This window comes from Ptychodera flava, chromosome 4 (genome assembly GCF_041260155.1).
Source record: "Ptychodera flava strain L36383 chromosome 4, AS_Pfla_20210202, whole genome shotgun sequence".
Lineage (NCBI taxonomy): Eukaryota > Metazoa > Hemichordata > Enteropneusta > Ptychoderidae > Ptychodera > Ptychodera flava.
This window is the reverse complement of record NC_091931.1, coordinates 47,961,708-47,978,540: the sequence shown is the minus strand read 5'-3', so window position 1 is coordinate 47,978,540 and position 16,833 is coordinate 47,961,708. Positions and strand designations below refer to the sequence as shown.

At 36.6% G+C, this 16,833-nt stretch overlaps 1 protein-coding gene across 1 annotated transcript; it reads left to right on the top strand.

Annotated features, from left to right (window-relative positions):
* Positions 1-8,818: 8,818 nt before the first annotated feature.
* LOC139132032 (uncharacterized) lies at positions 8,819-16,500 on the top strand. The gene is made up of 6 exons (XM_070698410.1): positions 8,819-9,404; positions 9,932-10,006; positions 10,471-10,609; positions 10,912-11,027; positions 14,679-14,823; positions 16,158-16,500. The coding sequence occupies exons 1-6, from the start codon at positions 8,825-8,827 to the stop codon at positions 16,417-16,419; spliced, it is 1,317 nt and encodes a 438-aa protein (XP_070554511.1). The 5' UTR covers positions 8,819-8,824; the 3' UTR covers positions 16,420-16,500.
* Positions 16,501-16,833: the final 333 nt, after the last annotated feature.

The following is a 16,833-nucleotide window of genomic DNA, read 5'->3' as shown; positions in this document are numbered from 1 at the left end:
GCAATTCTGTATAATACAGATGTACATGTGATTGGGTTGTTAAATTTACATTACACAAATCTATTCCGTAGTTGCACTTAACGTGTTATGAATTGACATTTTTGGAAGAAGACAAAATTGAAGGCTCACACCATGATGGTTCATCTTTGGCATGAAATAGGCAATAGCTCGAGATAAGGCATAGTTTACTGATATTACGTATCACGGTTTTATGCTGTTTACTTAATTCAGTGCCTTAGGAAGTTGTAGAAGTCTGAGTTTATTGTCTGTCGTTATTTGTCCTCTCGACCCGACTTCAAAACAAATGAGTTCAATAGAATAACCTTCAGCTTATAAAGAGTTAACAAGATGGGAATATTTCATACATTTATCAATGTGACGTCTCTCGATATTCAATTCAATTGGTACTGTCAGTTCAAAAATGATCATTCGTTTTACATTACTGAACAGAATAACAAGATCATGACGGTCAGGAGTACATAAAACATTGCGCGGGATGGTACCCTTTATATGACCAGGTTAATCGGCATAAATAGATAATGTTTCCATAACTGATGATGAAGCACAAGTTTGAAAAATATAATTCAGAACATTATTATGTCGCCAAGTGTATCTATTCTGTTCAAGCATGCACTGTAAAGTTAAGTGTTCAAGGATAGAACACCAATTAAACGCCTTTTTGTAACACTTTTTGAACGCCTCTAGACGTTCAGAAATTTAACACTACGTGTTCAACCAACGTTCAATTTTTGAACATACGTGTGCAGATTTTGAACGCTACGTGTTCATCAGACATTATTGAACACCATGGTGTTCCATATCTGAACACACGTTGCACGGGAAATGTGTTCAAAAAATTGAACGCTTTTACGCGTTCAAAGGGCTGTAACACTTTTTGAACGCATGGACGCCGTTCAACGATAAGTGTGTTAAAGGCAAGAACACATGATGCGCGCTTGTTGAACACCTTTATTTCACGGGGTGTTCAAGCCTTGAAATAGCATGACAGACCATTGATATCCAGTAAAATTATTTTATTCTAAAAATCCACGAAAACATTGCTAGAGCAAAATACAATAATTTACTGTAAAATGGGCAAATAACATTGCAACTTTGTATGTAAAGTTTGTCACAGGAAAAAACCAACAGTGTTGACACCTTCCTATCAAAAACATAAGCAATAAAAATCACGTGGATGACGTTTTATGTTCATACTTGTTTAAAATGTACAAAAATCATCTGAAAAAGCTCAAAATTTGGCATACTTATTGTGTTGAAAAGACGTATATGTATGAAATGTAAACTCCATTTTTGTAAGATAGTTTCTTAAAGACATATCCTCTTGTATAGACAATTGTAAATTTTGAAGAAAAAAAGTTAGTCAAGGCTTCTCTGGTGCACATGGTATATAGTTGTCCACACTAAAGTAAACACAACATGTCAAGTTGTCAAAGTGTCACAGTAAGGCACAACATGCAGAAAGTGGGGAAAGTGGGTCCTTGGCAGGGTAAAACCTATTTCCTTGTCCAACAAAGTCCTTCATAAACAAAAAGGTTTGTTTTTTTGTAATATCTTTAAATAAACCCTGAAATAAATGGGTGACATTTCAAAAATATACTTCTCAGAAATTTAAAACATATTCATAAAGACCTTTCAAATTCTGGTGTACCCTGCTATTAATTTTTATACAATTTTTTACCAAAAATGGTAAAAATCACCCTTAAAATGAAAAAATGTACATTTCATCATAACTTGAATATATCACATTCTGGTAATCCCTAATGTCTTAAAAATGTCTGAAATGTCTTTAATGTCCTAAAAATATAAAGTTGCAAATTTCTGCATAATTTGAACAATCTGAAAAAGACTATCAGTAGAGATCTATGTCCTAAATATCAAAGCTGTTTGATTAGCAGTTTTGAAATAGATTTTTTTAAAAAATTTTGACCCAAAAATGACAAAAATTGCCATGAAATATAAAAATTTGAATATTTCATCACAACTAGCACAAATTTGACTAAGGTCATTTTTAGGGACATGTTTACCGAATATTGAAGACGGCAGTAAAAGAGAAGAAGATTTTTGCCAAAGAATAGCAAAATTAGCCTCAAAAATATAAATTTGCATATTTCATCATAATTTGAACATATCTGATTAGGGTAATCCCTTGGGACCTGTAATCCAAATATTAAAGGATTCGTACAGGCTGTTTTGAAGAAAAGCCTTTGTACAAATTTGAGGACAATGCTACACATCCACATATTTAGCTGACAGCAAAGCTAAAAACCACTTGCTAAGTACAAGAGACGTGTTGAGCTACAATAGAAAATAAACTACGGTTTGGTAACAGGCTATGATCAATAAAAGTTACAAGGGCATAAGCTTTCAAAGACGTGAAGTCTCCTTCGTCAGATGCGAGGGGTGCGATGAAAAATTGAAGCAGAAAATGACAGAAAATTCAGAGTGAAAATTTCAGAAAAACCAATAATTCAGAGTGGACATTTTACTCTGAATGGTCTGTCGCTTTCAGCTTTAATTTAAACAAGGGAGACTACACGTCTGTGAAAGCTTATCTCCGACAACATTTAGTTGATCATAGCATGCTACCAAAGCTTGGATTAATTCAGAACAAAAATACAGAAATTTATCAAATTCAGTTACTGACCCTTAGAAGTTTAAATCTAAATTAGAGATGAACTGAGGTTCTCAAGCTTGTTTCCAGACAGCTACCTGTACACTCATCTTCTTCGTTATCTGTACCTCCATCTTCTATAACAACTCTTCGATTTTCAGTTTGATCCAATTTTTTACATCCTGAAAAAAAATGCAACAATAGGTAATATGGCGAGATGAAACTGAAAATGAAAGACAAGGGGCTGATTAGGTTAAGGAAAAGGGAGACTTTCATATACAGTGCCTCTCTTCAATACTGTTACATAATATTTGCTGCTTCTTGTCATCAACTGATTAAAATAAAAAAGCCAAACTCTCATATGCTGAAGCAATACATTGTATACTCTACGATGTTTAACGATGTTTTACATGCGATTGTATTTACTAAAAGACATGTGTTAGCTGCTATTACGCAGCAGTACTATGCAAGGCGTATCGATCGCTCTCAGGTAAAGGTTTTCGCTACAGTTGTGTTTTGATGACCCTTGACCCGAGTGAGATCGATCGATAGGCTATGGCCAAAAGTACCACTGCGTAGTCACAGCTAGTTGTTGGTATAGCAGCCACGAAAGAAAAAAGGTTTCTTCACGTAGTTAAGCTATTTCAAGGTACAATACAATTAATTTCAAAAGACGATAATATAGATGCTTCAAAATCTAATACCTTTTACTATTTTGGAGAGGAAACTTACCCTTTCTGGTCTTGCTTCTGCACCATCACGACTTCAGGGTGCGCTTACAAGAAAAATGTCGCAACTTCCGTTTTGATGCATCATGGGATAGGAAAAGACACCAAACTTGAACACCGAGTGTTTAGAAGTAGAACGCCTCTTGCACGCAGATGTTAAAATTAAAACGTTTACGGAGGTTTTCTGATTTTCTTTCCAATTTTTAAACTTTAAACCCGTAATAAACGTGTAAAATTATTTTGTATACTTCCTTTTTTAGAAAAAACATGCTTTCAGCAATTGTATGCCGGAAATATTTTTCACTTAGTGTGAAATTCGTTACACCAAAATCCGTGTACGTAAACCTGACAGTGAAGCAATAGTAAATTTAATATAGCCATTGTAAAGTAAAAAACACGAAAGACTGTTAATTGTTTCACAGTATTGTAAAATTTCTGTGATGCTGAGTTTTTGAACACTTGAAGAAGATCTCTGTTAACACATAGTATTCAGGTGTAGAACATCATTGTTAATATTATGAACACTGGTGTTAACAATATGAACACTAGGCGTTCAAATTTGAACACTGACATGTACATTTTGAACGCGTAAAGACGCGTCTAGCGTCCGCTATTTTTACAGTGTGGTTTTGCAGTCATTCAGAACATGATGAAGGGTTTGGGTATTACCGCAAAGTTTACACTTTGAGGAAATTTTCTACCCCATCTATGTAGATTATTGAACGTTGGAACACAGTCAATGGCAGCTCTGACTGTGAAGCTGAGGAATATTTTTGGCATGTTATAGATAATGTATATATCCTTGCTCTCCACATTTTATGGAAAATACTGTATTCATGAACGTATGCTTTTATCGCAGAATAAGAGATGGGTGTTAAATTTTCGGTGAGCAAACCGAATTACCATGTCTCAGGTGACCCAATGGACGATATGCAAATATGCACTTTTGGCATGTGTACGCCGGGAAGTTCATCGAACCTTGGACAAGATAGTGATTACTCGGTAAAACAACCTACTTACAGGCAAACGGTGACTGTTTTCGACGACATTACACAGTCAGGTAATTATAGATTGCAACTGTTCAATAATTTACAGCTACCTGTTGAAAGATTCAAATTTAATTCTTGTATATGTATATGTATGCTTATTTACTAACGATAATATTTGTGATAACACACTAGCTTAGTCCATGAGTTAACTGATCACTACCTTATTTACCATAGATACGGGAAACAGAATCAGTGTAACAGAAAATAGCACGGATATCCTTCCCACCAATACGAGTTTTCTTGCTGTCACTGACAATGAAACATCTATAAAATCAGAGGCAACTGCAGTTGATAATTCGGTCTGCAAAGACGACAGTCATATGTTGCGTGGAATTCGAGACGAAAATATGGTTTCGCCTAATGAAGATGTGGATTCCGATAGTTCTACTCAACAGGTCAACTCAACAATTGATATTGATTCTTCCGATTCCGACGAGAAAGACTTTACAGGTATAGTATTTCGAGTATTTCTAAGAGAAAAAGCTGAACCCATGTTTCATTTAAGTACCATACTTTGAGCAAGCGCTTCGTTAAGCTTATTCGAAATTTGAGTCATTCACAAATCGTATTTTAGACAATACATAACAGAATCTTGTTACATTTCATATTATTTCACATCTACAAGATATAGCAACTTGAACTCAACACTTTCATTGCAGATTCTAAAGAAAGAGTCCACACAAAGTCAATGAATAACATGAATGGCAGTACTCGTGAAGATCGAAGAACGGGGACAATCATGCTGGTGGTGAGGTTTCTTATGATGACACGGCAGGGATTACTCGCAATCCAAGGGATTTTTACCTGATTCTCGAGAAACCAAACCTGTTTCAACCATCAAATCAGGAAATCGCACGTCTCTACGGCGGCAAGTCAGCATGAAACACTGTCCTTCGATTTCTTCGAATTCATCTGCAAAAAGTGATGAGGGAGATGGGCAGCCATGTACTGATATGGATGACAGTCTCTCTGCAAACGTTAAGCCAGAGTTACAATGCGAAAAAGAATGTCAGGAACGAGTGACTATTCTTCCTCGGGGAGAAAACAACAACTCATCCACTGATACTAAAGAAACTCAGAAATCTTCAGAAGACGTGTCATACAACTTTCATCAAACATGCGGGCCTAATGTAGATATGGTATGGCGAACGAAGGGAGCCAAGAGAAAAAGGTAGGATTTTTATTCAGGTACAATCTTTTTCCCGACACCTAGCAGATCCCCGACTTAAAAGTATTTGTCTTTGTATTATCAGTATTAAGGTGTGCGGGAAAATAAAGCTAGAAAAGAGGGAGTACTTGAAATATAAATGCGCATCCTTCCATTCCTTGCGCGCGTGTATTCACGTACAATTCTCTATCAACACATGCAAATAAGGTTCGATATTTACTTAACAAGCATTCCGCTTGTTGAAGTACGACTGTCGACTGTTCACTAGTAATAAAGACGTACAGTATACGTTGTGAATATGCTCATGATCTTACACATCTCTACTGATCTGAAAAATGTTGTACGTGAGGATACATTGGAGAAGCGTATTAGGGTGATTGTCAGCCCGGAAGAACCTGGAAGACCTCGCCCATTCTATTTCACCTTAAAAGTAAAGACTTACTAACAGTTACGAGTAAATTCTAAATCGTGTATCTGTTCACCCTTCAATTGCAATAATTCCTGTCGTATAGTTCTCATGACTCGTAATAGCTTTAATAGTAAACGAGGCAAACAAAATCCCATTTAACACGATACTTCTAGCATTTTCCGCGAAAATTTCCTTTGAATAAAATAATTCTCAGGGAAAACAAGGTACGACTATATCGTTTGAAAAACATTCTAATACAAGCCTGCATGAGAACCATATTTCTCTAAAATTATATTACAGGAAGGCGAAGACTTCCGACGGAGGAACTGTCATGACAGAAACCCGCTTGAAAGATGATATCGTGTTTCAAATTGTGATAGAGCCAACTGAAAGTGATCAGGCAAGAAGAATTAATATCGGCGCAACTTCTAACAATCCTAACAAAAAGTCCATTCCAGATATGCGCAAACCTCAAGAAGGCGACGCTGTAAACATTCTATGTCTAACAGAAAACGTTTACGCAGGGGGGAAATATAAGAAGAGCTTGAGCGAGGATATAGATGAGTGCACAGTGAGTATACTCTTGTTCAGATGGCAAGTTGATTTAAGATCGGGTTATTGCTTTTCTTTATTGAAACATATCGACCATCTTTGAGAGTATGTTATCATGTGCATGCATGTATCGTGAAATATATCTGAGTCCATTTAGGTATGTCTGAGTTATATTGTATGTAAAAGTATATGTTAATTTAAGAGACAGTATTGTACCCTCTCTTGACCCCTGTAATATCATATGGTCATCTAGTTTATTGCAATGTTTCATGAAGGTGGTAAAAACATTTGGTAAAATGGATGTCGGCTTCTGCCGTAGATAGCTACTTTATGCCGATGCATTTGAACAACATCGCTGGTCATCTGCCTTAAAGAGATTTTAATTTCAGTTGCTATTTATCTAATGCCATAAGCCATTCTCTTGACAGGTCGGAGACACAGTTGGTATCAAGAAAACAAAAAAACTCCCTTATATTCTACTTGAACGGTGAGGAAGTGGGAAATCTCGACAAAGGAAAATGTGACTGGAATAACAAAGCACTCTATGGTGTTGTGGATCTGTGTGGCAAAGGTACCCATGTATCTATCACAAGTGAGTGCCAACAAAGTTATTTAAGTGGTGTTCACATGTAATGAGTGACAGCATATTCAACTAAACGAGGCAATCTTTTGAAATGCATCATATTTACTACAATTATCATATGCTATGCATTGTCCTTATTTCCCTATCGTAGATTGTGTTGAATCACGGGAACGATACGGTTTCGAAGAGTTCTTCAGATCAAAATAATAAGAGTAGTCGCCATTTCGGACTTGTTACAAAGTATCGCCGTACCCGGATGACATCTGACACTGCTGCTTATATTCATTACTTCAGACACATTTTGTCAGTGTTACATGCGTAACTATTGTTGCAGCTTACAGTCTATTTTCTGGTTAGAATTATCATATTGGAAGATACCTATTAAGTTGTATTTTTGTCCCCCCTTTTTAACTTAGAACACTAACCAGAACGTGCGGAAACAACATTCATTTTGCTTCTTAATGAGGGAATGATGACATCATTTACAAACTACCCCATTTTACTCGCGTAACGGTTGTGCATATTGACCGTCAAGAATAGTACGAGGAAACAGATGTACATACTGTATTGCGGTGCTTATGTCGTTCAGTTTGCGAATGGAAACTGTCTAGCCTACATGTAATTACATTCATTTGAAATGTAATACATGCATGTTGTGCAATAAAATGAAAATCATCATATTGTCAGGTATAGTTTTCGGGGCGTTCCGATTAAAATTTTTCGGTAAAAGAAACTACTTTTGAGAGGAATACCATTGTCGTTTGTAGTTTATTGGCAATTCTACCTGTTTACCCTATTAACGCAGTACAATTCTTATTTTGATATTGTCTGTTTTAACTTTCGGATCTTGAATTTGTGTTCTCATGCTTTTACTTAAGAATTTTCAATCACTGTTGTTCTGTTTTCGAAATAATATAGAATAATTGTAATTTTATTTTCTTCAGAGAATAACTACACACAGGAAATAGCTGTGAATTTGCAGTTCCCGAGAATTTCCCTGTTGTAGAGAGCTATGACAAAAAACGCGTCAAACCTGTAATGGAGCAGATGAGGAAAGTGATAATGCTTTCAAGCGACAGCAAAAGGATGTTGAGCGATTACCTTGTAACGCCGCATGGCTTGTCAACAGATACATCTTGAAGCCAGCATCGTCATTCAAAAGTGACAACTTGAGACAATTAGGCGATCACCTTGCAAGATTAGGAGCTGCTACAGAGTTTAAAAAGCTTCTTCAACATCTCTTCAGCAACGACAAAATAAAGGACGACAAAAAGACCCAAGATTACCTGTCTGGAAGAGAAATTGTTCTTGAAACTTGCCGTGTGTATTCGAAGGCTAGTAGAGAGCTGAAAGTTTCCTTCGGAGAGAGTGGATTACTTGAACTCTTGATCACACAAATTATGGAGAGCAACGAGGGTGACAGCAACGAGGGTGCCGCATCAAACTCGAACGAAGATCACGAAGTGAGTAAATACATTTTTATATGAATGTCTACAAGCACAATTTTGAAAATGTTATATTTTAAATGCAGAAGACGCTTTTCCACAAAAATATGAGAAATTACTAGTTATTGCAAGTAAATATCATTGAATCAGTAGTTTGTGATTTGCGACATTCACATAAAAGGTGAATAGGGATTATTTCCATATAATATCATGACAAATTACTCGATTATTTCTTTTACTCGCCAGGATACAATACGCATGGAAATTTTACGTATTATGTATCATTGTTCGACATTGACCAATAACAGGAGAATCTTCCGCAAGAACATAGCTTTCGAATCATCCATGTCCTTGTTAGAGTCTGGCGATATCGAGTTTTCCTCATTGTTAACTATAACGATGACAAACATTGCTCAAACCGAGACACAATGTCCATTCACTTGTCGCCAGCAAGTCATATCTCATCTTCATGATGTGTTAAAGAAAAGCATCAAAGGAACAAAACTTTACGACAGTGACACCCTAAACATCGAAGTCACTAAAACTCTTGGTTTCCTGGCTTTGAAGAAGGAAAACGCGACCACTATTATGGAGAAAGGCTCTGTACAGTTGCTGTTGTCGTTGATAAAACGGGGAGAACTAGCAGAAAGAGACAGCGCAGCGTTTGCCTTGCTACAACTGACTCGACATGATTATGAGGACCATCAGGAGAGCCACTTCCTAGCAGCGCAAAAATCATTGGTCAAAGTGCTAAAGAAAGACGAGAAGGTTTCTGCAACTCTGAGGCACACCATTGAGCAAGTCCTTCGTAAAACGGAATACAACGTCAACTCAAACGGTACAAAGATCAATCATGTTTACAACCTCTGTAAAATCCCCCCCTCTCTCTCTCTCTCTCTCTCTCTCTCTCTCTCTCCATATATATATATATACATATATATATATATATATATATATATATATATATATATATATATGTGTGTGTGTGTTGTGTGTGTGTGTGTGTGTGTGTGTGTGTGTGTGTGTAATAACACAAATTACTTCAAGTACAAAGTAATGAAATCTGTAAATAAAATTTGTACTTGAACTAATTTGTGTTATTATTTATAACGCTCTGTTTAGCATCGAGAACTGTACTTTCCCACGAGGACATCTGTATCGTCTTTTGAATATAGCTACCTCGTGCCCTTCTCTAGTCAAACGTTTGCTAGCTCTCCAACAATCTACGACACTACCTTATTCTGACGTAACCACTTGATTCCGAGTATGACTTATCTACTCTTTCTACCACATATTACATTGTATTTCATATATTCGAAGAATAACAACTTCTTTTTGTAATTTTATATTTCCTTGCCAAAATAGATGTTAGTGCCGGTGAAAAGATATGTGAATACCAAAGTAGATGTACAAGATTCATGGAGGAGAACTTAAAAATAGGTAAGCCTTCATCACTTCACTTCATCAACCAGCAAGTAAGCTTTGTTTAGAGTATCATTTTAGCAAATCATAACCTTTATTGTAACAGCTCTTCGACGGAATTATTATTCAACTTTCTAATGGCACAACATTATTATTATACTCTTCCCTCAAAGGGATTTTCACTTGTATTACGTGCGGTAGTTGTTGCACTTTGATTGAAGTGTTTTACGTTCAGTAAAATAAGAATATTCATTTGTTAAGTGAATTTCAGATGGCCTTCTTACAAATTTGGTGTAAAAGCAAAGCTGTAAATAATCATACAAGTAACCTACATTTAGTTTTTTTTGTGGAAATGTACTAATAAGAAAATTTCTTTGAAAAAAATGTTCAGCATTTAATACATCAATCGAGATGCATGACGTAGACGATTTTGAAATTATGCCACTCAAGAAAATGGTGTTCATTTTCAATCTTCAATGTAGGAGTCCTTCGTAAAAGTGACTACGACCTATGTTACTGCCTGACTTGCCACAAAAGTAGAAGTGATGATCTATACTACGAACGTGGTGACCCTCCCGAAAGATACGGTATACCTGTCGGCTGGTGTCGCTTTGGGCTGCAGTAAGTATACTCAAAGATTATGATTATTAGTTCTAGATTAAAAACTGAAACATTCCACATATATTACAGACAAAACTCTGCGGTCGTCTATAGCGTTAAATTTATTTACACTACATTGTGTTATCATTGATTACCTGAATTCTAAACTGCTACATGTATCACTTTAAATCGGTATTTATCCTCTGCGTCGCGATTCAAATTTGTTATGATTGTTATCACGCTAACATAATTGTGTAGGTTGCAAGATTTGCCGTTTCATCTGCCTAGAATGACTGCACCTTTTCATTTTTATACCGTTTCAGGTTGCCCATGCGAGCTGAGTATCTTAACGCCCCCGATGAATGGCACCGTGCGTACCATGGAACAAGGGAAGACTCGGTACTTCCTATACTGAAAACTGGTGATTTACTCCAACCAGGTTGGTAATATTACCTGAATAGAAATATGCTGATATATCTCAAAATTATTACAGACATTGTAATAAATTTCATTTTTATGAAATTATGTGAATATTTGTGACTCATCGGCGGCTCTATCGGACTGGAAAACCTAATCTATTGGTTGTCCGACACCACTTTCTGTATGCACATCGTATATTCCTCGAGTCGCGTGATTGCTTCACAAGAACGCGACTATTTGTTACTTTACATATTGACTGGAATGATAAATGCTAATACATTGAACTCACTATCATATTTGAATTTCCAAGCACTTGGGGTCTTATCCTAAATACTACCAAATAAAGTGTTTGTTAACCACGGAATTCGGTAGCAGAATTTAAGTATTCCGTTTAAATGAAAGAACAATATTACTCAAATACAAATTACTACTTATGCCCTAGAATAGGCTCGTTACCTGTGTTCAGCGCACAAGGAAATTAGGAAGCCCGTGTGAAACATTTGTAAAAGTAAAACAGTCACGTTTGTGCGCACAAAAAACTATTCCGTGAGACGAATGATATTTTACGCATCACAAAAAGTTTACTTGTAAACTAAATGCTCGTTCGGGATCATTGAAAACTGTTTTGTCAAAACGTGAAACGATTTCTTGTTCATGGAGTATTTTTGCCAATGATTTATTCCATTCTAGAGATAAACCTAACATAGGTAACGAATTTCCTGTTTCTTAAGATCAGTTTTATGTAGTAAACGTAAAATTTCGGAAAACTTATCTGAGGAAATGAGTTTACAACGTAACGCTGTGTTTGATTTGAAGTAATGAGAAGAACTGGCGGAGTGAGAACAGCTAAACTGCTGAGGAATGACGTTCTATATCATCACTGTTTAGGCACAATAAATGCAACGTTCACTAAAAAGCGACGTCAAAAGTTAAATGTTGTTATAAACATTTAATTCCTTTAGTTTCGAGAACTGAATCAAACACTTTTGATCCAACATATCAAACTACGTGAAAGACAGATTGAATCTCGAGGAAAAAATTGTAAAGCAGTTTAGAAGAGTTTTGAAACGAAATTTGGTCTGTTTGTGATCCATATTTCACACCGATATTGCAAACTGTTAACATTTTTTCAATCCATGTGTGGTACATCATTTAACTAATTTCAATAGAAATTCCCAGGTTGCGAGTTATATACTATCGGATAAAGTTCTCAGGGTTTGTCGTCAGGGACAATTTTGCAAACATGTCTTGAAATGTACATTTTACATTTTATCAAAATGTTACTGAGGGATAAACTAGAAAAACTACTATAAATTGAGTGTCTTATCTTCAACTGAATTTTTACGTTGCCTATAAAATGCCATCTTGCTTGTCACTGAAGTTTTTAACCAAAGAAATATACAGATCTATTAGCGATGGAAATAAAAAGGATAGGTGAGTATACATCGGGGTGGTAAGTAAGTACAAAACAGAGACATACTAACAAATATTATGTATGTCCGTACGTATGGCGGTACGTAGGTACGTACATACGTACGTACATACATACATATGTACGTACGTACATATGTATGTATGTATTTATGTATGTATATGTACGTACGTATGAATGTATGTATGTATGTATGTATGTATGTATGTATGTATGTATGTATGTATGTATGTATGTATGTATGTATGTATGTATGTATGTATGTATGTATGTATGCATGCATGCACGCACGCATGCATGCACGCACGCACGCGCGCACGCACGCACGCACGCACGCACGTATGTAAAGTATGTCCGTCGATATCAAAAACTCATGAACCACTGCTGCACTTTTCAGCTTGGTATTTGGTTTTTTGATGCACCCTGGGCTATAGATGGGATATTTTTCAAATGAAGTTTGCAGTGCCAAAATTATGCAAATTAGGTTAAAAATGTGAAAATGGTCAAGAATTAATAACTCAAGAACCGCTGACTCGATCGCTTTGAAAATTTGTGTGCAAGTACATTAGGTTAACCTTATACAGTTTATGAATATCGTGAAGATATTTTGAATTTGTATTTTTGCTGAAATTTTTGGTTATTTTTCTCATTTAAAGTAAAAATTCTTCTTCTCTGAAACCGCCAACCTAGTTGCTCTCAAATTTGGGTTGGATTTTTGCAAGGGTGTTACCCTTCTTATTTGTTGAAATTACGACAAAATTGGAAAAAATTACTGTTTTGGGGCAATTTTTGTCATTTTGGTCAAAAAATCTTAAAAAATATTTTCTTTTTAAAGCCCTGGACAGACAGCTTTTATATTTGGTGTTCAGATGTCCAGGGATGACAATAGTTAGGTATGTGCAAGTTAGCCTGAAATATGCAAATTTGCATTTTCAAGACAATTTTGTCATTTTTGGTCAAGAAAACTCGTTTTCAAAATTTCTTGTCTGATAGCTTTGTAACTTGGTAAAAAAGTCCCAAGGGATGTTATTAGATATTAAATATTATGCTTAAAGTGTTGGGAAACCCGCAAATTTTATATTTTAGGTACTTTTCTCAGTTTGTGACCTTAAATGACCTACACCAACCTAGGATATGTCGTGAGACAGTTCGAAGGCTGTGAACATATTTTGTCATATTTGGTATCCATTTGTAGTAAAATTTGATCCAGAAAACAAAACTTTTCCATGTAAGACACACAAGAACTGATGAGAAATTAGGATCCAGGATAATTCCAGATGTCGTAATTCACCCCACATGTACAGTGGAAGGCATTTCACTATCTGTAACTGATTTAAGTGCTGTTTACATTTGGATGATAGCACTCACAGCATTAATTAAAAAATCCCCAAGGTTGTAAGTACATTTACTGCCATCTGGCCTTATGTAAACATGGTCAACCAAGGGGTGGAACATTTGATATTCAGGAGGGGGTAGGGTTTAGAAGATTGTAGCATTGCTCTTTGCCAGATTCCTTGTACATTTTTTCCCACTCGTTATTTTTCCCCAGTCTTCCAACCTTTTATCGTCAAGCCTTCTCTGACCTCCAGTACCTAAGTTGCAGACCTTATTTGCTTTTATCATTCTTGTTTTCTGGTTTAAATAATTCTTGAATGGACCAATTCAAACCGAATGTGAGCACACTGTCCTTGACGTTATTTTCTACCCTGGGTTGGTAACACTGCTGGTGGACAGAATTGTCCCCGAGGTTATCGTTCGCCCAGTTAAAGCGATGAAATTCGTTTCTTCGCTTCGATAAAGTGTGTATGTGCGATGTATGATAGTGAGCATGCGTGCGTGAGTGCTTCAGGAACTCTACAACGTGTTGAGCGGTCTCAGTCAGAAAAATGTAACAACTTAGCCGGCTATTGAACCACTCTTTTTTGGGAGTGGAGATTTAGCCGAGTGGTTCTGTCTGTGGCCTCTCAGCTAGGCGACTGATGCCGTATGTTGTGGGTTCGAATCCGATTGAAAACTATCCGTATTTTATTATACGGAAACGTTTATTGCACGACACAGAATGCGTTTAGTATATTCAGAATTTAATTTGGAGTACGAAGCGTACCTTGCGGGCTAACGTAGAAAATGAAAAAGGTGTTAGTTGGATTGGTCAAAGATCATTAAATGTAAATTAAAACTGCTTCACACGAAAAACATTGTTTCTATGCTAGACTAAAATGTTGTTTGACTTCTGAAAAGGTGACGTAACCCCGACAGGCGATCAGCTTGGCGAACGTCCAGGCCATCTCGAAGAGGACAATCAAATTGGTCTTGACACAAAGCAAGTTTTCGTGACACCAAGCGTCAAATATGCTGCCCGTGAAGAGTATGCTAGCCCGAGCAAGTAAGCATTTATTCTCATACAATAGCAGCAATATTCTTAACATTAATCTTTGTATACTTGTATGATCTTTCATGAATATACACTCAAATAACTAAAAACAAGTTTGTCCGTTATGTGGCTGTCGCAATGTTACAATGTGATGTCTTCGCCAGGTGACTGGGTGTCTTACGTTGTGAGTTCGAGTCCGATCGTGCATTTTGGGAATTTAGCCACCATGGCTTGATGCTGGTGGCAGTGTTTGACAGAATGTCCAAGAGGTTTTCTTTCGCCCAGTTCAGCAATGTATTCAAAGCTTGATAAAGTTTGTGTGCGATGTGTGATAGTAAGTATGTTAGTGCGAGCGCTTCATGAACTCACAGAGAAACATAGTCAGAGTGGCAACACTTGCATGCCTTTTGTTCCATGGTCGTCTCGGTAGACTATTGGCTTTTTTTATTAAAATGAGCTTCAAAGGTGTTAATCTTTTGGAGGCTTTGTTCGTATTGTGGTTGATAATTACACGAGATTATGCGAAAAATACGACGAGATGGCATCGTACTGCCAGTCGCGTAGCAACCATAGTTACTTTGTGAGCTCTCAGGCCAGAAACACTGCTTCACGCCAATCAAAACATAACACGCCAGCAGTTTCATAAACATGTCCTTCCTTGACGCACGTGTAAAAGAGGGTATGACTGACCGTAAACCATTGAGTAAAACCAGACAGTATCGATAAAAGACTTTCAAATTTGGTTCAAACACACTCATTATATATTCATAAAAATATGAGAGGAATTTTTAAAACAGTAAAACTCACTTTTCTTAAGCTCAAAACACTCCCGTTTTCGCCAGCACGTCAATTCTGCTCAGCACCACACGACAACAACAACACAAACTTCGCCGAACATACTTTCGCTAACAATTGGCGAAAAATCCGAAAATTACCGAAGGATTCATGGCCGGCACTCTTCGGAAAAGAGAGGCGAGAGCAACCTGAGGCGAGGCGAACATGGATGGGCTACGTAACTGCTTCACGCCTTAAACAATACCCGTTGCCACTCCATCAATGTTTCTCTATGATGAACTCTACAGTGTGTGGAGGGGTCGCAGTCAAAATAACTGTAACAACTTAGCTCGGTTATTGAGCCACTCTTTTATAAGAATGAGGATTTCGTCCTAAGGTATTGACTGTGGTGTCTTCGCCAGGTGGCTTGTTGCCATACGCTGCGAATGCGAATCCGATCGAAAATTAACAAACTGGGGTTTGAGAGTACCTTTCATGTTTTTTTGTTAAAAAGATAGTGTATTGAAGCGATATGAGACCACAATAACAATATACCTGTCTTGTTTACACAGATTCCATGATAAAGAAGATGCATCAGTCCATAAAGCTCAAGTCGCATTTCAAGTCTATATCCAACCCGACACTTACGAGAGAGGGCCTGAAACAGTTGGTCTGAAAACTCAACTTGATCCTGAATTCAACAACCAAGAACTCGAATGGTCTACTAAACGGCGCGGTGTAATTTTGTTAGCTGGCGTTCTTGTAAAATTAGAACTACTGAAGAAGGGTAAAGCAAACAAGAAAGGTTTTGGCCCGAAAAAATCAAAAAGTTAAATTTAGTTGATGTAAAGGTTTGTCTTTCGTTTCAGCTTACTAATATGTCTCACATAAATTTTGAAAGTGTTTTTGTTATGTTGTGACGATTTAATATTACGCTTGGGTAAAGTGTGTGAACATGTTGGCTAAAAATCTCACGTTTAAATATCTCAGAATAAATTGACTGTTCACATTTTTTATGATTTTGGTGTGTATAACGTATCGAGAAGATTTTCTGTAAAGATGAAAAAAGGTAGTGTTATTACACTAGATTAATAATTATTGGTTTTCGCCGTGTGAGCTCGGTAGTCATTTCAGGAAATATCAAATCTAAACGTTTCAGACAATGCATGGTGCGCTTTAGGTTCATCTTGTTTTGAAACTTAATTTTTCATGAATGTATTACTATTCCCTTCTTACTTGTTTCTAACA